General features: G+C 51.0%; 2 protein-coding genes across 5 annotated transcripts; both read left to right on the top strand.

Moving 5' to 3' along the window:
* The first annotated feature begins 257 nt into the window (after positions 1 to 257).
* Positions 258 to 5,984, top strand: HOXD4 (homeobox D4). Its single transcript, XM_007524689.3, has 2 exons — positions 258 to 1,925; positions 2,421 to 5,984. Exons 1-2 carry the CDS (start codon positions 1,481 to 1,483, stop codon positions 2,771 to 2,773), a joined length of 798 nt encoding a protein of 265 aa, XP_007524751.1. The 5' UTR covers positions 258 to 1,480; the 3' UTR covers positions 2,774 to 5,984.
* HOXD3 (homeobox D3) lies at positions 2,766 to 23,894 on the top strand. 4 transcript variants are annotated; one of them, XM_060177676.1, is made up of 3 exons: positions 2,766 to 2,873; positions 18,808 to 19,431; positions 22,100 to 23,894. In XM_060177676.1, the coding sequence occupies exons 2-3, from the start codon at positions 18,891 to 18,893 to the stop codon at positions 22,855 to 22,857; spliced, it is 1,299 nt and encodes a 432-aa protein (XP_060033659.1). In that variant the 5' UTR covers positions 2,766 to 2,873; positions 18,808 to 18,890; the 3' UTR covers positions 22,858 to 23,894. The 4 variants fall into 4 exon arrangements, with proteins under 4 accessions (XP_060033659.1, XP_060033658.1, XP_060033660.1 ...); XM_060177675.1 differs by lacking the exon at positions 2,766 to 2,873 and adding an exon at positions 7,070 to 7,358; XM_060177677.1 differs by lacking the exon at positions 2,766 to 2,873 and adding an exon at positions 9,190 to 11,164.
* Positions 23,895 to 23,972: the final 78 nt, after the last annotated feature.

The following is a 23,972-nucleotide window of genomic DNA, read 5'->3' as shown; positions in this document are numbered from 1 at the left end:
ACCATTTTCTGGAATGGATGAATTTCTCCCCCTCTTCTTTTCTTTTCTTAAGAATACTGGCCTGGCTGCTCTGCTGCTTCTTAACATCGGCTCTGGTACAGGATGGGGAAATCGCCATCAAGTCCTTCAGCCCACCTGCACCATCTGAAAGCGTGGGTGGCTGCTGGCTGTTTCAGGCCGGGCACCTCATCGGAGGAAGAGACCCAGCACGGCAGGGGCTTATAAACATGCTCTGGGTGTACACCCCACCCCAGGCTGTAACGTTGTCTATATATACCCTGTAGAACCGAATTTGTGTGGTCTCCTCATAGTCACAGATTCGATTCTAGGGGAATATATGGTCGATGCAAAAACTTCACGTTTCTCCGAAATAGCCAGAATGTGCAGTGGGAGCCAGCGGTCAGCACCTCTTTCTGCTTTATTACCTTGGACTCCAGGAGGATCCACAGAGCCTGGTGATAAGGAGTAGCCATTCCCTTCAGAATCCCCTCACTTCTACACAGAAGTTTCTGTGGATACTGCAAACAAAACAAAAAGCCTAAATGGTTGCATGAATGCAGGACAAAGGGACTGGGTTTGGGGGGGACCCGGAGCTGAGGTGAGAGGACATCCAGCCCCCAGCCCCAGATCTGCCCTGGAAGAGCATGAGGTACAAAGGTGCCTGATTAGGGTGGTAACCAGTGTTTGTAATTCATACAGGAAGAGGGGTAGCAGGGTTCTGTGGGGTCTGTCTGGGTGGATGGGGGGGTGCCCTTACCACTTTCCTGGACCACCCCTCAGCTGCCTGGGTTGGGCAGTGGGGAGTTCTTACCATCCCAGCAAGGCCCGACTTTGGCAAGAAACAGAGACTTGGGCACCCGTAGAAAGCTTGGTGGTTATTCATTGCCTAATTTGTTTCAAGTCAGCCAGATTCTGGTCACTTTTGGGTGACCCTGATGAAGACAAAGCCGGGACTCTGCCTTTGTATGGCAGAGACTGTTCCCGCGGGCTGAGCCGGCGGGAGACCTGCTTGCCCCGGTTTGCAGTCCAGCTCAGAGACTACCTGTCCCAGAAGCCTTTGGAAGATGTTCCCGTGGACGTGAGGATTCATCCTCTCTGCTTCCTTAACAGCTTCGGGGGCTACTTTCAGGTGGGGTTGAGGGGGACATGGTGTCAGAGGTTAGCAAAGTCAGTGGCAGACAAAAGCTGTAATCACGGGCAGGGAGTGAGGGTGCTGAGGACGAGAACTTCGGGGGAAACATCTGGTGGGGGTCTCATATGGGCCCTGGCGATTCCCTGGCTCACACGTTTGTTATTTAGTTAAATTTGTAAAAATTATGAGATGCTCACCAGCCCTGTGATAAACTCGCCCCCTCGCGATTGGCTGGCCTGGTCACATGGCCTCCCAACTTTATTCAGTTGACAGCAAGTAGGAGGGCCCTATGGAAGGAGAAAAAAAGACAACACGAGAAAAATTAGTATTTTCTACCTTCTGAAATTAATGGCCATGAGTTCGTATATGGTGAACTCCAAGTATGTGGACCCCAAGTTCCCTCCGTGCGAGGAGTATTTGCAGGGCGGCTACCTAGGCGAGCAAGGCACCGACTTCTACGGCGGCGGCGGCGGCGGCGGCGGCGGGCAGGGGGCCGACTTTCAGCCCCCAGGGCTCTACACAAGGCCGGACTTCGGGGAGCACTCCTTCGGAGGCGGCCCTGGGCCCGGCTCGGTGCTGCCCACGAGGGGTCACGCGCAGGAGCCCAGCGGCCCAGGTGGCCACTACGGCCCGGGAGAGCCGTGCCCGGCACCCCCGGCGCCCCCGCCTGCACCCCTGCCCGGAGCCCGGGCCTGCAGCCAGCCAGGCGGCCCGAAGCCGCCGGCCCCCGGCACAGCGCTCAAGCAGCCGGCAGTGGTGTACCCCTGGATGAAGAAGGTGCACGTGAATTCGGGTAAGGCGAGGTCTTGGTGACCTCCCGCCCCCACCCCAATCAGGGCCTGCGCCTCTCAGAAGGGCTGGGAGAGGGCTGGGAACCAGTGGGGGCTTCTGTGGGCCCCACAATTACTCTCTACATAAATTTTTATAGCCCAGGGAGCAGGCCGGGACCATGTGGCAGGCTGCCCGGCTGAGGGTGAAAAAGGGGGTGGGGATGGGGGTGGGGTGGGGGGAGGACTTCATTTTCGGAGCGGAGGGAAGGCGGAGGAGAGGGGGTTTCCAAAATGCTCGGGAAACGCGGAGCCCAAGGTGGGCTGGAGAGACACCTTTGGGGATCCCCGCTGGCGGGCCTGCAGGAGTGGGTGGGTGCCAGGAGTGGGTGGGAGTGAGCGGGAGCGCCCCGAGAGAGGGCGGGAGCGAGGGGTGGGCGCCAGGAAGTGAGTGCGGGTGGCCAGGGGCCTACCCAGCGGCTGGCGCAGACCTGACTGCACTCTGGGTTTTGTCTCCGCAGTGAACCCCAACTACACCGGCGGGGAGCCCAAGCGGTCCCGGACAGCCTACACCCGGCAGCAAGTCCTGGAACTGGAAAAGGAATTTCATTTTAACAGGTATCTGACTCGGCGCCGTCGGATTGAGATTGCTCACACCCTGTGTCTGTCCGAGCGCCAGATCAAGATCTGGTTCCAGAACCGGAGGATGAAGTGGAAAAAAGACCATAAGCTGCCCAACACCAAGGGCAGGTCCTCCTCCAATTCCTCAACTTCCTCCTCCACCTCCTCCTCCTCCTGCTCCTCCTCAGCCGCCCTAGGCCAGCATTTGCAGCCTCTGGCCAAGGACCACCACACAGACCTGACGACCTTATAGAAGTGGGGATCCTGGGCCCACCCCTCCCTGCGCTCCCTCCTGGCTGAGCAGAAGCTGTGAGGGCAGGCCGGTGCCTGCTGTCACCTCGCTGGGCTCTAAGGTACTGTGGGGTGGACTTGGGACACTCAGGCCGACCTCGGACTAGGTTAGCATCCTCCCCCCTAGGAGCTGGGCTAGGGGCGGGAGAGGGGAGGGCTTCTCTAAGTATATTATGCTGTGGCAGGAGCTACTGAGAATATAAACCTTGGTGAGTCATTAAACTCATGAAAATCTCCACTGTTGAATTCTGAATTTACAAATTAAGGTTAGATGCTTTATCCCTGGGAATCAGAACACTCTCCCCCACCCCACCCCACCCCTCCAGGGATCTTTGTGGTTTAACTATGTGGAGGAGTTGAGGCAGAAGGTTGGCCACCCCAGTGTTCGGTGCTTTCAGAGGAAGCAAGAGAGCTGGGCCAGGATTTCTGAACTTTCTGTGTTGTCTATATAATTTCTTTTGGTGTGAAAAAAATATGTTGCTCCCAGTGGCCCTATGTCCAAAGAAATGAACATAAGAAATGGAAACGGGTTTTTTATGTTTAGATTATATTTGCTTAAATATTTATTTTGTTAGGGAATGGGGATGCAGAAATAACTGACATCTGAATGGCAAAAAATCCTAAGATGGTGAAAGGTGTAGAGTTTTGGGGGAGCAGAATTAGAATTGTATGAACTTACTTCTGGCTGTAATGTACATTTTGAACTCCACCCCTTCCCCACTCCCTGGAAATGTGTGTAGGGGGCCCTTAACCCTTCCAGAGGGAAGCAAAGGGCCCACTCAAAGTTGGATTCTTGAAAATATATTTCCATATGTGCTTATCCAGCACAGTGCTCACAACCAGTTCTGGGTGATTAAAGGAAAGGTGGGGGGGCTGGTGGAGAGAAAGAAACAAATGGTCCAACATTTTCCTTCTGGAAAAGAAAACAAAACCTCTATGTTCTGGGTCATTAGATAATGACTGAATTTTCTGTCCCAACTGGAACCCAAATGCTCCAACTATCCTACATAGCATTATTTTACAGGAGTGGGTGGATGGCTTATATAGGAGAGGGAGTGTGTCCTATGAAACTGGGGACGTCTTGCTTAAAAAAAAAAAAAGAAAGAAAGAAAAAGAACACTAATAAAATCTGTAAGTCCATAAAAGTTGATATTAGAGATTTTTCTTGAAGTTTTTTTTTATTTTTAAAACAAGTCTAAGAAGCTGAAATGAGCCTATCAATTAGAAGCAGAAAGCATAAATGTATCAAAACTTTGAGGCCTTCTCCCTTGCCTTGAGAATAGAGGTTTAAAAACAACCACTCTGGGATGGGCTCAAAGCTCATTTTTCTCAAATGTTGACCCTTAAGGATCAGGGGGAAAAAGTCAAAGGTAATGACCAGAGTTCATATGCTTAAATGACAAGACTTCAGAAGTTTAAGCCTCAATCAATGCCTCAGGCTCCAGAAAGAAACCCCAAGTTGTAGCTACTGAAAAGTGACCATGGGGTGTGTGTGTGTGTGGGGGGGGTCTCAGGCAAAAGGAGTGTGTTTGAAGGGAGATATTTGGGTTATTTTTTTTTTAATGATTCAGAACACTTGAAAAGGTTTGCTAGGTCATTTTAACATACTATATTTAAATGAAGGAGGCAGACTTTGCAGGCATGTTCTTTGGTTCAGCGTCTCCTGAGAGCTGAGGGCAGGTATTCACTGGACTCCTTAGGCTGAAATTCCACTTCTCTAAAGTGTCTTCCAAGCCGTGGTCTTTTGTATTAGACCCTGGGGACAGCTCTTTGTTCCTCCTTGGGGTGAGCCTGGCTCTCAGACTTGCACATGGCAATACTTGAATATCTCCATGTCGGGATATTAAAGATGGATATTCCTGCATTATTCACATCATTGTTTCTATGACAAAAAGCACAGAGTTCATACATAGTCAAGACGTCTTTTTTCTGATGCCCTCACGTTGAGAAGCTGAAAAGGTATTTTACTGAAGTTCGGCTAAATTACAGAATCAGGTTCATCCAGAGGACAAATTTTCTATTCGATTAGCTGTATTTCAGCCAGGAGGACTGACCTCTAAACCCTTAACCTTTTGGACTCTGACTACCCCCCCCTTTTTTTTTTCCCTTCTCTAACATGGAGAGAAGTCTTTGGACACAGCATTGAAAAGAGACACTCTCTTCCTCAGCAAGCTGCTAAGACTCTTCTCTAGAACTTCAATCTGGAAATACATAGAACTTTATCTTTGGATGGGAGGCAAAAAAAATAGATATATTTTCACAACATTCAGTGCACAGAGATATTACAGAGATTATTATATACATTTTCCTCCTTCCCAGGAATTTAGTTTACTTACCCTAGCTTCAAACCAAATGCCCAAACTGCTTAAATACCTTTTTTCACTGCCCCCCCCCCAGAAGAAAGAGAAGAGGCATGTTTTCATGAAGTAAACCCACAGATCCTCCCAAACTTAACCTCACAACTTTAGAAAGTAACTTTATCAGAGAAACCCATTCTTTGTTTATAGGTCTCAGCTCTCCTTCTCAGCTTCCAGGGGTTATCTTTTGAAATGTTAATGAAGCCCTGTTTGTTCAGAGGGCAGCCTGTGTTGCTGAGGTCCCACTCAGACCCTAGAGTCCATTTGGACCCACTGGAGTGGGCCAGGGTAGTAGTAATACACCCCCCACCACCCCCACCCCCCCCCCCCCCCCCCCCCCCCCCGCCACACACACACACCTAAGCCACCTAGGGCAGGGGAGGAAGTGAGTTTCCATCTGGGAAGGAGCTCTGGGGGAAGCTCCATGTAGAATGGCCCAGTTTCCATTTGCCTTGATTTGTTTCAAGTTTGTTCAACCCACATATAAGCCAGAAGTGTTTGTTTGGGTGTCTTTCTTTTTTAAAAAGCTGTGTGGGGGTCTTGACTGGGGTGAGGTGGGGGTGTGTGTGAAATGTTTGCTTGAGGACCTGGCACCTCAAGACTCCCATCTCACATTGTCCATTGCGACCTTTTGCTGGGAGATGACATTGTCAGTCAGCCCTCTTGTGTCTGGATGCTTTTTTTTAATAGAATTGACCAATGTTCTGCTGCCATTGATTAAAGTATTATTTATACTAATTGTTGCCTGTAGTTTTGATGTAATTCATTGATCTATATTTGACATACTTGATGTAATAAAAGGTGTAGTGAAATCTCCCTCCTGCTTGGTGCCTCCTCAGAAGCAATCTTCACTGAGTCTTCTATTAGCTACGATTCCATGATTTCATATGAACAAATGTTTGCATTATTTTCTGCAGTGTACCTGGTGTGGAAAGGTTAAACTGTTAGACTTAGCAATACTCTTATGACCGCCACCACCCATACATGTACAGCCCTGCTGTGGTCGGTGTGTTTTTTGAAGGGAAAGCCTGGGGTTAGTTTTAGCTTGCAGGGCAGTGACTATTATCTTTTGAAGATAACCAAGTACCTTCCACCAGGGTGGATCTGTGTGTGCCCAGGGTTAACTCAGTCACACTAGTCTGCCAGTCTCTTTGTGGTGCGGTAGGTGGGACACCGCCCCCTCCTCCAACTCTGGGAGAGATTATTTGGCACTGGGCTCTGGGCCAAAGTGGGGACTAATTATTGGCTACCCCAACCTGACCCCTTCAGGTCTCCAATCTCAGGCTCCCACTTTTCTAGGGGTGACCAACCCCACTGGGGCGTTTGGCACCTGCGCCCCCACCCCCTAGCACCCCTTTGCTTTGCAGACAAACACTCCCCACTACACACACACACACACACACACACACACACACATATTGCAAGTGGCGTGCGCTATTTTTATCGCCAGGGCCTTTTCACGTCTGGTCCTTGTCTCGAAGAAGGAGGGGGGCTAAGAACAGAGTCCCTAAATAGATTGGGGGCGGGGGGGGGGGACCGGAGGACAGGAGGGGGGGACATGCCGGAGACAGGAAATGGGCAGAATGCATAAAATCGGACATGTGTCCTTAATATATGGAAGGGCTCGCCTCGGACGCGCGGACATGTGTCTGGATAAGCGCGCAGGCAGAAGTTTGGGTGTGCAGCCGGCTGTCAGGAGCGTGCTCGGCCCGCCCGGCGGCGAGAGGCTCCACCCGCGCCCACCGACACATCAATAGCGCGGCGAGCCGAGCCCGCCGCCTGCCCGCCCCGCACAGCCCAGTCCCCGCGGCCCTCGCCAGGCAGCCGGCGCTTCCCGCCATGTTGGGGAGCCCTCCCTGCCCCCCGCGCCGGGCTGGGCGGCCGGGGCTCGCCGGCGGCCGGGGGGAGGGCCTTTCATAACCCGGAGAATTTTCAAAGTGCGAGGAAGATGATAAGAATAGATTTCTACAGGTCCCGACCACGTGATTGGCGAAATAATTAATTCAGCACGTCCCTTAAGAAACACGGAGCCGTCATTAATCTGCCACGCAAAGGGCTCTCTCCGACTTGGAAAGTGCAGGGATCCCAAGAATATCGCCCGCCGAGGGGGGCCCGCGACGCCCCCCGACCCGGCACCCCAGCCCCCCCGGGCGGCGGCGGCGGCGGCGGGCGCGGGAGCGCGGCCGGCAGGTAAATATTTTGGCGACTTTTATTTCTCCGGATTTCAATCCTTAATGAACTTAGCTGTCAGGTTTGCTGACAAATAGTTCCCCGGGCTTCCTGATTTGGAACCGCGCGCCGGCTGGAGTTGTTAGTGGCTTGGATGGTGACCTTTGATTCAGAGAAGCTTTGCACTTACGAAAAATTACGGAGAGCGGCCGAGTGTATGTAAGAGAGAGAGAGAGAGAGAAAGAGAGAATGTCAGGGTGTAAGAGGGGAGAGAACGAGCGGAATGCTCGGAGACAACAGGAGTTAAAAAAAAAAAAAAAGCCACTCTCCCGGCTGGGGGACTCGCCTGGTGCACGCGGGGCCGAGATGGCCCGGTCGCCTGTGTCTACCAGGGAACAATGGTCGCTGTCACAGCATCTGCTGTCTATTCTTAAACCGGTGAGAAAAGGCCCCGGCCCTCTTTTCAAGCGAGGGTCGTAAATTTTTCTTTGCGTCATAATAGAAGGCTATAAAATCGAGTTGAAATTTTACCCCAGGCAGGTTTTAACCAACAGATAATGATTTTCGAGTGGCTTCTCCTACTCCCCACCCTCCCCACCCCAACCGAGCTATAGTGCTTCTTCTGTCACCCAGTGAGTAGCCTCTCCTTTTTCTCTTTCTTTCTTTCTTTCTTTCTTTCCCTCTTTCTCTCTTTCTTTTTTCAAAATCAATCAATCAATCTATCTATAAGTAGATAGGTAGATATTCAGCTTTGGAATAAGATGTCAAATGAAGAACAGGGAAAGAAGTGTCTGTTCCCCAAAGGAAGGGAGGAAGGGACAGCCTTAGGGGATGGAGTCTGGCTGTGTGAGAGGGCTGGGTGCTTGCAGAGATTTTCTCTCCTGTGCTCTTCCACCTCAGTCTTTCTTTCCCACTCCTACACTCATAAGAGGATTAGTTGTCTCACAAACCACTTTGCCTTCAGCCACCTCACCCCACCTCTAGCTCGCCAGTGATCCAGGCTGAGGCAGCAGCTCCCACCTCTGGCCTGGATGCTGAGGAGGTTTTATTTCCTTCTCAGGTCTGAGGAGTATTTCTTGGAGCTGGGGCTGCCAGTGTATGGTGGTTGCTTTGGGGATTTTCTTGATCAATTCTCCTTCTCCTTCTCCTTCTTCTCCTCCTCCTCCTCTTTCGTGTGTGTATTTCCCCCGTCAAGACAGAGACAAAGTTTCCCCGTTATGAATTATACATTCAAACAATAACACATTAATTCAATTATTCAAAGATGACAAATGTTTATGTGCCTTGCAAGTGACTCCGCCGCTGATTCTGGCGCTTTCTCTGAGCTGCCTGCGTTTTTTCTCAATGAGAATTGGCTACCTTCCTACTCAACCCCAACCCCACCCACCCCAAACAACCCCAGCATCCCTTTGGTAGGCCCAGAGAGTGACCCACAAAAAGCTTTTCCAGCCCTGCTGGCAACCAGGCAGCCAACAGCCTCCGAAGGCCTGGGCTTGGCGGGCACCGGCCTGGGCTATTTTATCAGTGTGACAATTACCCGGGTTGGTGTGATAAATCATCGTAAGTAATTCCTGAAAGGGTGCGAGGCTGTTGGGGGCCGGTCGAGGACTGTAAATCTTTCCGGTTTATTGCTCTATGAACATATGCTCCGATTGAAGAAGGCTTAGATCCTTTCCTAGAGACAAATTCCCGCAAAGCTGCCCCCCACCCCCTTGTAGAGATTAACACTTGCTGCAGGCAGGTTTCTTGGTCCCTGGCAGGAGGCTAGGGGGCGGGGCCCTGGGGCGGGATGGATGGGGGGGTTCCCACAGTCCAGTTCCAAGAGCCCCCCCCCCCCCGTGGTTCTCCATCCCAGGCTGGGCAGGTGAAGGGAAGGAGGGGTTTGTTGACAGGCCTGGGGGCTTGCCCCTGTGTTACCTGTCCTGTCCTGTGACTACCTCCCGGTTTCTGGAGTGGAGAAGCGCGGACTTGTGCTCCCTTTTCTATGGCTTGGCGGGTCCAGGCACAAGGTCTGCTGCCTGCCCGACCCGGTGCAAACCAGGAACAGCAGCTGCTTCGTGCTGGCTGACGCTTCAAGCAGCGAGAACTGAGGGGTGTGGGGGACACCCTGTCCTCTGGTGGTGCGGGATTCCAGGTTGCAAGCCTGGTAGGGCTGCGTAAGGACCTGCAGGAGCTCCCTAAACGCCAAGAGCTGGAGAGCCACTGTTGGCTCTGGGCCTGAACTTAGCTTATCCAACCTTTTCCCCATGCAGAATCATTTCAGTAGATTTTGCCCAAACGCTGAGTGTTACTGGAACCTATCTTGATCTAAGAGTTGTGAAATGCAAGTTTCCTTGAGTCCCCTGACACACACACACACACACACACACACACACACACACACACACACACACAGCTTGGTCCGGGCCAATGCTGCATCGCCCCACACCCTAGCCCTGCCATCGCCTTCTTGGAAGCGCGCAGGAAGCGGGGAGCCAGGGCCCGAGGTCGCAGGGCCTGCGAAACCCTCCCGGCGAGCACTGACTGGAGACTCTCGGGTCCGGACGCGCAGCTTTCAGCGCCCAGACCACCCCAGACCACCCCGAGGCCACCCCGAGGCCACCCCAGGCCACTGGGCATCTGGACTGCGCGCGCTGGACGCCGAGGAGGGAGTTCTCCCCGGCCCAGCCGCTGCTCCGGTGCCTTTCCCGGCTTGGGCTTGGGCTCGGCTCGCGGGGTGGCTGCGGTCACTGAGTTCGTTTGCTGGATGAGCCCAGGACCCAGCAGCGGTGGTGGTGGCGGTGACGACGATAGGGTTTCTTGGGCTGGGAGGAGGGGAACTCCCACCGTAGCGCCGGGCCTGAGTAGTGCCACAACATAACGCCATAGTGCCGGCGACAGCAAGGGGAGGCTGGCTAGCCAGGCCACCTAGGGGGCGTCTTGCGGCTTTAGATGGGGTGCAAGAAATCTTTGCGGGGCTCCTGGGTCCAGCCAGAAAGCTGGGGGAACCCTGGTCTTCAGCTGCTCCTCAGTCGCTTCCGGAGATGCCTTTAAGAGAGGTGGCCTCTAAAACCTCCAAATCTCAGGCCAGGCTGGTACCAGGCTGGCCTGGCCGAGGTCAGAGGTCGTGAGGGGAGGACTGAGAGACCCTTTCCCCACCTCGAGCGGCCAGGCCCAGGCTGCCAAAGGCTCAGGCTGCGAGATCCGGGGTTTCCTCTCGCCCTGCACCCACCCCAGCCTGCCCAGCAGAAGGGGCCCGGGACCCCCGGCTTTCCCGCCCCTCCTCCCAGCCCCCAGGCCTGGCTGCGCTCCGGGGCTGGATGGCGTGAAAGTTTCAGCCTCAATCAGTACAATCTTCCCTCGGGGTCACGTGAACAAATATGTTCGCATTTGAAGGCAGCCTCTGTATTTCCCGACTATGAGGGGCTTTCCGGGGCTCTCCAAATCCAGAAAGGGCCACCTTCCGAAAGCAAAACAAACCCCCAGCTCTGGGGGGGCCTGGGAGGGCTGGGCAGGAACCCAGGAGTGGGTGGGGGCGCGGGTGGCCGCAGCTCTGGGCCTGGGAGCCGGCAGGACAGGCGGGCGGGTGGACCGACGGGCGCGCAGCGCAGGCGAAGCCAGCTCTGGGACTACGGACTAGTTCCTCCTGCGTTTATTGGTAGTTGAACCTCAGCCTGGTTCCGTTCTACCGGGAATTGTGTGCTCGGGTATATGGTCGCGTCTGCCAGCGCGCAAGACCAGGGTTGGGACAGTGTTGTCTGCAGACAAAGGGGGAAGTCTAGCTCTGCCCCCCACTGGCGCCCACACTGAGGCTGAGGACACCAGGTTTATGATAAATTAGAATCCAGGTAAGCAATTGCATGACAAAAATGAAAATCTTTGGGTATGAGGCTGCTTGCTGCCCTGAGCGGGATGCTAAATATGATTTATTTTGTGTAATCTGTGATCTTGATTATTGCCAATTGGTGAGGCAGCCCTCGTAGACCTAGATACACTTCCACATATACATCGAGGACTGTGATGGTGATTAATCGTAACGGAGGCGAGCTTTGTGGGGATGCTCCCTGCCTGCCCAAAAGGTTAGGAGGACACACTACCTTGCCAGACTTGGAGGGGCACCGGTGATCTGGGGAGGAGGGGAGTTGGCAGTTTGAGGAAAGGATCCGATGAGGGGATAGGGGACTGGAGGGAGTGTGTGTGTATTGGGGGGGGGGGTAAGATAAAATGTGTAGTCCTGAGAACTGGCTGGGAAATAAAATAAATAAAAAGAAACTTTTTTTACACTGTCACTGCCAAAGTAAGATGGAGCATCATATTAATTCTGTGGCTTGGACTGCTGGGCTGGGTGCAGGCAGGTTGATTTATATGCATTTAAAATAAACTCTGTGACCAGCCGGCTCCCTGCATTGTTTAGGGAGCTCTCTCCACTAACACATGCCTTTATCTCTTGCTGTTGGCTTAATTTTTTTTTCTCCTAAACTGTTACTTGAGCTCTTTGCCCCAAATTCAAGAGAACCTTCAAGCTACCCAGAAGAGTTTGGGAGACACTTTTGTATTTTTCCCCCAATTTGGAGATTTGACTGTGGCAGTGGCAAGGAGAAGATTTAGGGCTTCTGGATCCTTTTCCCCAAATAATCTGGATAGAAAGCTAAATTAAATTTTAGCTCTCTCATCCCATCCATCCTTTTGTTTGCTGCATCCCATGGCTCTCAGCTGGAGAACAGGACAGCTCATCTCTGATGTCTCTGGTCTTGGGAGGACTGAAGCCCGAAAGTAGTAGGCTACATGGAGCCAGCGGCTCCAAGCTCTTGGGGACACCATAGGGCTGGGCTGGACTGGGCCTTTTGGGGAAGAGATCCAGAAAGCGGGGAGCCCTCCCTTAGTCTAGGTTGGAATTGGGTCCGAGAGAGCAAGGCTTCCAGGGGACTTTGCCATCAAAGGAGAGTATTAAAGTTGTTTTGTCAATCGCCTTCGCTTGGCTCCATCAGAACTTAAAGTCACTGGACATTTTTCTTCTTCGCTGGCTGCCTTGGAGCTGCACGCCTGCCAACTTAGTCAGCTGAATCCAATTACTGCGAGCAGCTTTTCATTTGGCCCCATGGAGCACTCACTTATAACTTCCCTGAAAATTTCAATAATCCCTACCAAGGCTCCCTAACCTATGGACTTTTTCCCTGGGACCTGTTGGGGAGTGGGGTATAGGATCTGTTGGGGACCAGCCCTTCACTGAGAGCTTCTAGATGGGGTTCCTTCTCTGTCCAGTTTCTGGCTATGGACTGGATGGGGCTTCAGCTGGTGGCCCGAGGTGATTCTGGCAAGCAAGAGGAAGAAGCTAGGCCCACTGCTGGAAGGTGGGTGGGCTGGAGAAGGAGTGCACAGAAGGCTTTCAGGGCTTTGGGCAGCCAACCCCAGCCACGTTGAGCTTCTGGGTTCTTCCCCTTCCCAAGCCTTCTGCACCCAGAATGCAGAGATCAAGGAGCACCCCAGAACAGCCAGGTGCAAATTTACCCAGTTCCTAAGAGGCTGGGGAAGGAAAGTCTAGCTACAAGTTTCTGGGAGATCCTGGCCCTGGATGCCCATTCAGCTTAGCCCTTCTTCTCAAGGAAAGCTTCTGCTTCAAAGAATTTTTTTTTTTTAATTAGCAAGGAAAAAAAAATTCAAGCAGTAAAAGTTGACGTCCACCCACGTGGATATATCTTATAAAACGGCTTGGGGATTCTCGCGGGTGCTGTTCCCTGGAACTATGTGGCTCCAGCGAGCAGCCCTGGGGCAGGCCCACCAGAGCAGCCCCAGGGTTTGGGCCGGCTGGGAAGCTGAAGCCAGGGAGCGATGATAGGAGCCCTACCGGGCCAGGATCTCTCTGAGGTGCTTCCGTTGGGTGTTCATTAAGGGGTGAGTTATTGCCGCGTAAGCCAAAGGTCACTTCAAAGGCTTATGGCTGTGTGCTCTAGTCTTTAGAAGGGTCCGGAATGCTTTGTGTGGGGCTTTCCCAGTGCAGTTTAGTGTTTGCAAACTACTGAGTCGACAAATTGCGAAGGGTAGATGCAAGGGGTGGGGGTGGGCAATTGTGTCTCTCCTTTCACCTGACAAGGCAGCTACTGAGAACAGGAGGTAGTGGGTACTTGGTCTGTTTGGGGGTTGGGGTGGAAAAGCTTTGCCTATTTCTTAAGTAGTTTGCAACCTTACTCTGACACAGATATGGACTGTCCAGGTCAGCAACAAGGTGGGTATTTACTGGAATAAAGTAAACTCAAGGAAATCACCCAGAATAGAATGTAATGTACAAGCTGGAAAAATGCACTGAGCTCCTTTTTCTCTGGGACTCCATGAGGTAACCATTGCCCATCTATATTCACACTTTCCTTTATGTCTCTAAGTGTCATCCCAAGTCCACACACTGCCTCTCTTCTGTTCCTAAGTATGTGTGGCAGTGGCTTCAGGCACTGGGGTACCTAGCACATTTTTAGAGTTTGATTGGAGCAGGAGAACAACTAGTCTCCACGCATTTCTGACTCACTTGTTCTATTTCCTATTCCAGGGTCAGACTCTTTCTTAGCCACTCTCCCTTCAGCCAGTCAAGGATCTTGGTGTTGAAAGTTACTCCCTCACCCCCAGGAGCTTACCAAGCATTCTTTCAGTTAGGGAGAAGGCACCCAGAATGGCTTCAAGGACCATATGCAGTAGTCATATTGACTATGACACTATTCAAGAGGGCAAAGCCTCTCTCAACATGTAAGTGTTTGTAAGAAAGAATAGGCTGCCACTGAGTTTTTTGATTTGTTCCAGATCTGCCTCAACAAAAAGAACCTGGAGGGCCTACAAAAACAAAAAAAAGTTAGAGACAAAATTTGAGAGAGAAAAAAATATATATATACACACATGCACACACAGTTGTGGTGAGTGGAATGCTTTTAAAATAACACAATAATACTAATTTCCACTGCATTTCCATCTGTTCTGCAACTCCAGGTAGCCATCGCAGGCTTCATACATCAAGACGTAAAACAAAGGGCAGCTTTGAAGTGGATCACCTCAGTGTGAACTGCTGTGGGTTACACGATAAGCCATCATCAGCCTTTAAATTTATGGGGCTGTAATGGTGTGAGCCCAGTGCCTTAAATGCAGGGTGTAGTCTGCATTATCTGGGCTATTTAGAAGGTACATACATTCAGGGCTCCCCATAAGGCAGAAGAGGCTCAGGCTGAAAAATCCCGAGAACTTGGGCAGAAAAGCTGCCTCAGTTCTACAGTAACTATATCTCCACTCAGATCAACCCTAGAAGGAGTGTTCTTTCTTTCTTTCTTTCTTTTTTCCTTCCTTCCTTCCTTCCTTCCTTCCTTCCTTCCTTTCTCTCTTTCTTTCTTTCTTTCTTTTCCAGAAGGAGAAAAGCTAAGAAGGAAAGAAGTGTCTCCTCTCAGCTCCAGTAAGTTAACGAGGACCCTAGGGCCAAAAGTCATGTCCACCAGAAAGAGATCTGTGGGCTTCCAAGGCTTCCAGGGAAAAGCTTAGTAAATCTCAGAGTAGCAGAATCAACCAGCACCCCCATCGCTTTCTCTTTCCACTTGCTCAGTCTAACTCTACCCGCCCATGATAGCCGGGCTAGTCACAGCCTGGCCATTGTGGCCCCCTCCCTCTCCAAGCCCCTCCGCCTTCCCTGGACCACAGCAGGCGGCGAACGAGCCGGCGAGCTCCTGGCAGGCCTCTGTGCATCTGGCAAGCTCCCCGGCGTCCCCAGGCCTCCGTGGGCGGCAGATCTTCAGTCCTGGGCGGCGAAGCTGTGCGGTCCAGTCCCTGTGGTGCGGCCCAGCAGAGCTGCAGAAAGGGCCCGCTCAGGCCACTTTATATAATCCCCCTGCTCGCGGGGCGCGGGGCGAGGGCCAGGGAAAGTGCGGAGTAGGGAATTCTTTTGCTGCGCTTCCTCCTACGCGGAGCTCTCTTTCCACTTGTGAAAAGTGCCGGGCCTTGGGAAGTGTTTTTCTTTTCATTCCTTACTGAAGCGTTTACTGCCGCCGCAGTCATAAATTTTGTTACAAACCACAATGACAGGTGCATTGATATGCACCGTGAGAGCTCCAGCTGCTTAATAACCCCGTCCTCTGGTCGCTGTGAGCGCCTTTTATTTATTTGGTATCATATTGGCTATTGATCCCGCCCGGGCAGAATTAAGTGCACTGAGCAAGCATCAGAGTTGGGCCTGGGAAGCGGGTGCCAGTCTGCCAGAGGCCGCCTTCCTTCTGCCTGGGGACCATTTGGCGTGTATTCTGGGCCAGTGACTGGATCTCTGAGCTGAGCTGGGCATCTTCCTAGGGCTGAGAAAAAAAGGGGGGGTTGGACTAACTGGACCGCAGTTGACAACTCACTAATTCAAGAGGAAGAGAGAATGGAGTTAGAGGCGGTTGGGGGAGGCTGAGCTCGGAGGGTCCCCCATACTGGAGGGGTGGAAGACTGGGGGGTGGAGGAAGAGAGAAGCAGAGGCTAGGGCGGATGAGGAGTTGGAAGGCTGCTCTCCCCCTCCCAAGTTAGTTTTTACCCCCAAGGCATTTGGATCCAGGTCCCAAATGACCAAAGGTACCAAAGGGCGAGAAAAGAAAGCCTTAAAATAAAAGAAGGGGGGGTGGTGGAAAAGATGACCCACTGAACAGTTGGCCATTGTCCAAGTGATTTACGACCCATTCCTGCATTTTAGGTTCAAGCAGAGTTCACAAGGAGCAGGGATTTCTGGAAAGAAATAAGCCCTCAACCTCCCCCCACCCAAAAAAATACCCCAACTTAGCAATACTATTTTCAGATTCTACTTTAGGATAGGTGGTTTGGGGCATTATATTTTGGGGTGCAGCAAAACCTTCCCTTGCTTCTAGGGAAATGGACGCTGGGGTGGTGGGATCATCACTGAGTGAGTCTTGAAATTCCTTAAGACAATGAAAACAGAGGTAGGAGAAAAGTCTGGTGGCCACAAAGCTGCTCATATCTGCACTTTGGAGGTTTGTTCACAGAGCTTTTGCTCGGAATATGTCACAGGGACAAATGTGCGCAGCACCATCTGTTTCACAGACCTGGTCTGTGAAGAAGCTATTTTATTGTGACTGATCCACCTATCAACATAAACTTGGTCAACTTGGGAGGCAAGAGGGGTATGTTTTGCTTCCACAGTAGTGAAAGGAATGACAGGAGTAGCCATGAGTTTTGGTGGTCTGAGTATCTTATGTAGCCCTTCTGACACCCAGAAAGCTATGAGTTTAAGACTAGAAGGAGGATCTAGAGGAGTAAAGTCTAGAAGTTTAACCAAACCCAGAGTAGCTGATAAAGTTCTAAGGTCAGACATACAAAGATAATAACTATAGGATGAGGTAGTAAGTTTTCATTTGATATGCAATGATTTTAACAGAGAATGATACCTAAAGTATCAATTGAAAGAAAGATTAAGTCTAGCATGAATAAGTTTCCTAACTACATGCAGTTCAGAGTAACAATGGAAATAATTCCTAAAATTTAATGGCACAGTATTCCACTATCCCAACAAAACCAATGACTTACTCATATCCATCTGCTATATTTAAAAAACAAAATGAACAACAATCTACCCAAAACAAAAGCTAATATGGAGACCCCCCCCCCCCCCAACTGGGTAAGACTATTTGGTGAGAGTGGAAGGCAAATTTGTGAATGGAAAAGTGATTATGGTAGCAGTAGTCAAACCTATTAGTCAGATAACTTTTCTAGGCTATGTAGCCCATCATGACCATGATGGAAGCCAGGGAGTTGGGGGGGGGGGAGTTGCCTGAAAGACAAGATAAATTCAGACCAAGAAGCTGACCTATGTATTTTCTTTATCAAGCAGACAAGAGTGGTTGAATGGTATTAGTTATACTTTAACTCCTTAGGAGACTTTCAGAAGAAGGGGGAGGATGGTGGTGAGTGAGAAGAGAAATCCCCATCAAGCACCAGGGGATACAAAAGAGAATTATTCTTAGGGAAGCCGCTCTTCTTCTTCTCCTTCTCCTCCTTCTCCTTCTTCTTTCTTCTCCTTCTCCTCCTCCTCCTTCTTCCTCTTCCTCTTCCTCTCCTCCTCCTTCTCCTCCTCTTCCTCCTTCCTAATTCCAGGTTCATGCCAGGAGAAGTTATCTAATTGGTTGTGCATAGAGTGGGAGGTAGGGTAGTATGAATGATCCAGAGTACAGATCAATAAAACTATTTATACAATAGATGCAGGATAGAAACAATAGTGTTGCAGTATAAAGTGTTCCCTAGTCACTCATATTTCATTCATTTCAAATTTCCTTCACTGATATCCTGTGATATCTCTTTAAAAATCAGTGGGAGACAAAGTGAAAGGCACAGAAATAAATTGAGGGTGGGGTAGACAGCATAATGGTTATGCAGAGATTCTCATGCCTGAGGTTCCAAAATCCCAGGTTCAGTCCCCCACACCACCATAAACCAGAGTTGAGCAGTGTTCTGGTAGAGAGAGATAGAGATAGAGATATAAATAGAGAGAGAGATGGGGAGAAATTGAAAGAAAAGAAACATTTTCTTACTTCAGAATTAATCGTGGGGGTTTTAAGTCAACTATTTGGTTTATATCTCCTAGTAGGTAGTTCAGTGTGACCCACAGAACTAAATGGACTGATTTTCAACCTGTCACCAGGAAGTGGATTTATCTGGGTCTCCATGAAGGATGCTGTAATTTTGGAACCAGGTGGGGAAGGTAATATTTTATGAGTTCTGATGTTCTGGGTGTGCTCGTCAAGAGCCTGGGATGACCCCATGATTGACTGGTTAGTTTATTGATTAAATCATCTACTCATCCATCCATCCATCCACCCACCCATATATCCATTCATTAATTCATCCAACAAGCATTTATTGTATTGCACTTTGTGGGGTGCTGGGCTGTATGCCAGAAATATATGCATAGGGGCAGGGATAGATTACATAATGGTAATGCAAAGAGGCTCTCATGCCTGAGGCTCCAAGGTCCCAAGTTCAATCCCTCATGCCACCATAAGCCAGAGCTGAGAGTGCTCTGGTAAAAAAAAAAAAAAAAAAAAAAAAAAAAAAAAAAAATATATATATATATATATATATATATATATATATATATATGGACATAGTTCCTGCCTTAAAGGAGCTCAGAGTCTAGTTGAAGAATCAGCTTTTATAAGATATGATGCTATAAATAATTCCCCATGAATTTTAAAGGCTAAGTTGACAATCTTAAAGAAAGATTATATGAGGGGAGGGTTGGGGAAGAGTCCCTCCCCTTAGATGTAACAGAGCTAAGAGGAACTCAATTCAAAGAGAGACTTTTCTTATGTTTACAAGCTAATCCTTCTGACTTTTCCAAGGGTTCATATAAACTGAACTTCATGAAATCCTAGATTCTCCCAGTGTGAAGAGAGTGTGAAACAAAGATCAGGCTAGCAGTCCTTTTAGGTGACTGGTCTTGCCAATGACAATTCCTCTGGGGCTTCTCCTTTTTTCTTCTCTCCAGGTCACGTGGAACCTGGAACTGTCCCATCTCATTCAGGATCCTGCAGACATTGGAGGGGGTGGTGAAGGAGACAGTGGTGGTCAATGTTATTTGAGCAGGGTCAGCAGACCCTGGAGCTCCGTGATTGCACGATGCAGAAGGCTGCTTACTATGAAAACCCAGGACTTTTTGGAGGCTATGGCTATGGCAAAGCCACTGACACTTATGGCTACAGCAACCCTCATCAACCTTACCCACCCCCTGCTGCTGCCAATGCCCTGGACACAGATTACCCTGGTTCTGCCTGCTCCATCCAGAATTCTACACCTCTTCGAACCCCAACCCATAAGGGAGCAGAACTCAATGGCAGCTGCATGAGGCCTGGTAATGGGAACAGCCAGACTGGGGGTGGTGGCAGTCAGCCCCCCGGTCTGAACTCAGAGCAGCAGCCACCACAGCCTCCTCCTCCACCACCCACTTTACCCCCGTCCTCACCTTCCAATCCTGGAGGTGGAGTGCCAGCCAAGAAGGCCAAGGGTGGGCCCAATGCTTCTGGCTCCTCAACCACCATCAGCAAGCAAATTTTCCCCTGGATGAAAGAGTCACGACAGAACTCCAAGCAGAAGAACATCTGTACCAGCGCAGGTAGTTTGACACCTCTGGGTTACTTCCACTAGAGTGACCCCACTTTCACTAGAGTGACCCCAAGCACCTAGTTAACCTAAGAACCAAGACCTTTGGGGCTAGAAGTGCAGCCTCGGAGGCCTTATGGTTAAAACCGTATTTATGCAAAATTGTCCTTATGGTTAAAACCGTATTTATGCAAAATTGTCCTTTTTTTTTCTTTTCCATGTCCCTAATTTGAGTCATGCTTTTAGTTTGATACGACATTCACTTTCTCTCCAGACTACTGGTACCATTATTAGACAAATTTAATATGCCTTATTAGACAACTCTTCCTCAATATCTGCTTTCCTAGGCTGCTGCTTATAACTCAGCTCCATTTTCCACACAACAGTTCTTCAAAACTTGCAGCTGGTATTAAGATCCTTGAGCCTATGTGGTTAACACATAGGAGTCCCTCCTCTCTCCTCCTAAATATATATCTTTTTAAATTTTATTTATTTATTCCCTTTTGTTGCCCTTGTTGTTTTATTGTTGTAGTTATTATTCTTGTTATTGATGTTGTTGTTGGATAGGACAGAGAGAAATGGAGAGAGGAGGGGAACACAGAGAGGAGTAGAGAAAGATAGACACCTGCAGACCTGCTTCACCACTTGTGAAGTGACTCCCCTGCAGGTGGGGAGCCTGGGCTCAAACCTGGGATCCTTACACCAGTCCTTGCACTTTGCTCCACCTGCGCTCAACTCGCTGCACTACTGACTCCCTCTCCTCCTAAATATGTATTTTAATCAGAGTGCTGTTTATGGTGGTGTGGGAGATTGAACCTGGGAGTCTGGGCATGAGTCTGTTTGCATAACCATTATGCGATCTTCCCCTGCCCTCTTATTCTAAGTATTTTCATTTATTTATTGGATAGAAACAGAAATAGAGAGGGGGAGGAGAGAGATCTGCAGCACTGCCTCTCTGCTTGTGAAGCTTTTCCCTCAAAGGTGGGGAGTAGGAGGAGCTTGGGTCCTGGTTCTTGTGCATGGTAATATATGTATTCAACCAGGTGTACCACTATCTGGCCCCTGAAATCTCTCTCTCTCAAGATTTTATTTATTTATTCATAAGAATGATAGGAGGAGAGAGAAAGGAAAAAGAACCAGACATCACTCTGCTACATGTGCCACTGGGGATTGAACTTGGGACCTCATGCTTGAGAGTACAATGCTTTACCCATTTTATCCACCTCCCGGACCAGTCCCACTCTCTTAAGTACATAGGAAGTAAAACCTGTGAAGTGCTGTTTAGAACCACACTAAGTGCTTCATAAGCACTATCTAATGAAATTTCCCAAAGAAAACTTTGAGGTAGGCATCTTCACTTCACAGAGAAGGAAACAGATGATAAGTTACTTACCTATACTTACAAATTACAATATAATGCACTTGACTGCAACTATAGTCTGCAAGCCGTAACCACAGGACTCTGACTTAGCCCCACAGTTCTCTCCCCTCCAATAAATTCACAGTGGTTGGGGTGGTGGTGGCCTGGGGTGAGAGGGTGTGTTCTGAAATAGAAGCAGTTTTAGATTTCTCTTCCTGCAAATGGAGACACTAGAGTTGAGATCTTCTGCAGGTCCACTCAGTTTATGTGGAAGGAGGTGTGCAGGACCAGAAGCTGAGACCTGCTGCTTCTCTCTGATCAACCTGCTCTGTTCCAGAGCACTTCTGGCCTTGTTCTGTAATATAGTTTATCTTCAGGTAGATGAACTTGCTTCCAGGACCAGGGCTAGTTTAAGGCTAGGGATGTAGCTAGCTTGTTATCAGGTCTCTGGCCTGCTTGCTGCTCTCCAGGGCAGCTGCTGCTGGGTAGAAAGTGTCTTCTAGCCTCTAAGCTCCTTCTCCTGCCCCTCCTTCCTTAGCTGCAGGCCTAGCACCCCCCCTCTCTCCCAGGAGAAATCCATTTGTCTTTCCAGGGAGGGAGTGGACAAGCAGCTGAGAGGTGGCAGGGGTGGTGCAAGGCAGTGCTGAGGCTGCTACTTTTAGCACAGCAACACTCACAATGCTTCCAGCCAGGCCTGGGCTCTACTGGTGCTGGGGGGGGGGGTTTACATTTTTATCATTTATTAACCTCCTTGCATCTGGGTGCAGAACTCTTGGGTGCCAGGGCTGGAGTGAGGCGCTGAGCTCTCCACACTCATACTTGCTGAGGTGCTTTACCCAGGGTGCAGCCCCTGAGCAAAGCATGCTGGGGCTGCCTCCACCACAGGAGCAGAGGCTGGGGGGGGGGGGCGGCGGTGAGGGGGGCTAGTGTTCAAGAAGCCTGGCCTTTCTTTGACAAGAGGGAGGCCGCCTTCAGCTGCTTCTGTTCTCTCATTAAACAACTCCACTGCCTTTGGGATGGGATGATGGACTAGACTGTGGGTGGTGTGGGGGGGGGTGGAGAAGAGACAGGGTGAATCGTACCTCAGAAGGCATATGGGGGTTTCAGGTGCGACTGGTAGATAGGTAGGCCCAGGGAGGCCCGTGATCTCCTCCTTGGATTCACCCCTCAATCTCCCCACCCCCTACTCCAGCCTGGATTAAGGTGCAGGGTGAGGTGGAGGGAGAGGAGGAAGCCTGGAAGCCTTCTCTGCGGCCTCAGGGTCGCCCTCTCAGTGTCGCTTTTCTTTCTTTTCTTCTTCTCTCTCTTTCTCTGCGCCTAGGAGAGAGCTGCGAGGACAAGAGCCCGCCAGGCCCGGCGTCCAAGCGGGTGCGCACGGCGTACACGAGCGCGCAGCTGGTGGAGCTGGAGAAGGAGTTCCACTTCAACCGCTACCTGTGCCGGCCGCGCCGCGTGGAGATGGCCAACCTGCTGAACCTCACCGAGCGCCAGATCAAGATCTGGTTCCAGAACCGGCGCATGAAGTACAAGAAGGACCAGAAGGCCAAAGGCATCCTGCACTCGCCGGCCGGCCAGTCTCCGGAGCGCAGCCCGCCGCTCGGAGGCGCCGCGGGCCACGTGGCCTACCCCGGCCAGCTGCAGCCGGTGCCCGGCCTGGCCTACGACGCGCCCTCGCCGCCCGCCTTCGCCAAGTCTCAGCCCAACATGTACGGGCTGGCCGCGTACACGGCGCCGCTCAGCAGCTGCCTGCCGCAGCAGAAGCGCTACGCCGCGCCCGAGTTCGAGCCTCACCCCATGGCCAGCAACGGCGGCGGCTTCTCCAGCGCCAACCTGCAGGGCAGCCCGGTGTACGTGGGTGGCAACTTCGTCGACTCCATGGCCCCCGCGTCCGGGCCGGTCTTCAACCTGAGCCACCTCTCGCACCCTTCCTCGGCCAGCGTGGACTACAGCTGCGCCGCCCAGATCCCCGGCAACCACCACCACGGACCCTGCGACCCGCACCCCACCTACACAGATCTCTCTGCCCACCACTCCTCTCAGGGACGCCTGCCCGAGGCCCCCAAACTGACGCATCTGTAGCAGCCGCCGCCGGCCCTGACTCGGTGCACTTACCTCTTGGGCTTTGGGCTAAGGCTGGGGTGGCGGGCGGGGCCCGCGGGGCAGCTTACCGACCTCCCTCCCTCCCTCCCTGCTCCGGCCTGGGTCGCTATTTCCCGGGTCTCAGGGCGAACAGCGGCCAAGGCGCAGGCGGCCGGCCGGGCCTCCTCCCCTCCAAGGCGCACCTTCCTTCGGGTGGTTCGCTATAGATCAGCCGCCACGATCCTCCCCTGTAAACCTGACAGTGCCATAGACGGCGGATGGGGGGACTCTGTTAATGGGGTCCCGAAGGTAAGTCTGAGCTCCACCGGCGGTGTGCCCCATGGAGGGCCCAGAACACGCAGAGTGCCCGGCCGGCCGGCCGGCCCGCGTCTAGCTTAGTGGCGGAGACCTTAATTTATATCCTCCTTCCTATCCCCGTAAGGATTGCATCGGACTCAATGATCTGTAGATCTGTATTTATTATTTGAAGCGAGTTATTTCGTTTCCCTGATTATTTATCCTCGTCTTAATGTATTTATGTGTATATTTGTAGAATTCTCCAGCCAAGCTTAGAAACGCGCTCCCAGGCCGCGGGGGGCCACATTTCACCTCTTTAGTCCCCCTTGGTCTGAACTAGTTGAGAGAGTAGTTTTGAACAGTTGTAACCGTGGCTGGTGTTTGTAGTTGATGTAAAGGATTAAGACCGCAGATTGTTCTTTCTGGGTAGAGTCAGGCAACCTGGTTATTCATTTCTCAACAGCCGCAGCCCTCACCACTCGACACAGTTTATTGATTTCAAATTGTCTGGTACTATTTGGACAAATATTTAGAATAAAAAAAATTCTCAGTCGGAAGTGTATCTGTGTTGATCAGTCACACATGAAAATAGGTCACCTCTGCCTTTCTAGCACGATCCCCAGGAAGATCCCCAAATAGGATAATTTCTGAAACCGACTTTTTCCCTTCATTTATTGGGTACCCAGCATGAAATTGGCTCTGGGGATACCTGAGAGGCCATTCCAGCTTTGACATGGGGGTGGGGGTGGGAAAAGGGAGGAAGTCTGGGGAGGCAAACCTAGAACTGTTCTTGGTTGGGATGGGCTTTCAGGGAGTAG

This window comes from Erinaceus europaeus, chromosome 18, assembly GCF_950295315.1.
Source record: "Erinaceus europaeus chromosome 18, mEriEur2.1, whole genome shotgun sequence".
In the NCBI taxonomy this organism is placed as follows: domain Eukaryota; kingdom Metazoa; phylum Chordata; class Mammalia; order Eulipotyphla; family Erinaceidae; genus Erinaceus; species Erinaceus europaeus.
This window is presented reverse-complemented; position numbering and strand designations above follow the sequence as displayed.

Bases quoted from the DNA above. Each gene is read 5' to 3' on its own strand.
- HOXD4 (XM_007524689.3), top strand. From the start codon at position 1,481: ATGGCCATGAGTTCGTATATGGTGAACTCCAAGTATGTGGACCCCAAG. The intron at 1,926-2,420 runs GTAAGGCGAGGT...TTGTCTCCGCAG, and splicing joins GAAGGTGCACGTGAATTCGG to TGAACCCCAACTACACCGGC.
- HOXD3 (XM_060177676.1), top strand. From the start codon at position 18,891: ATGTTATTTGAGCAGGGTCAGCAGACCCTGGAGCTCCGTGATTGCACG. The intron at 19,432-22,099 runs GTAGTTTGACAC...CTCTGCGCCTAG, and splicing joins GAACATCTGTACCAGCGCAG to GAGAGAGCTGCGAGGACAAG.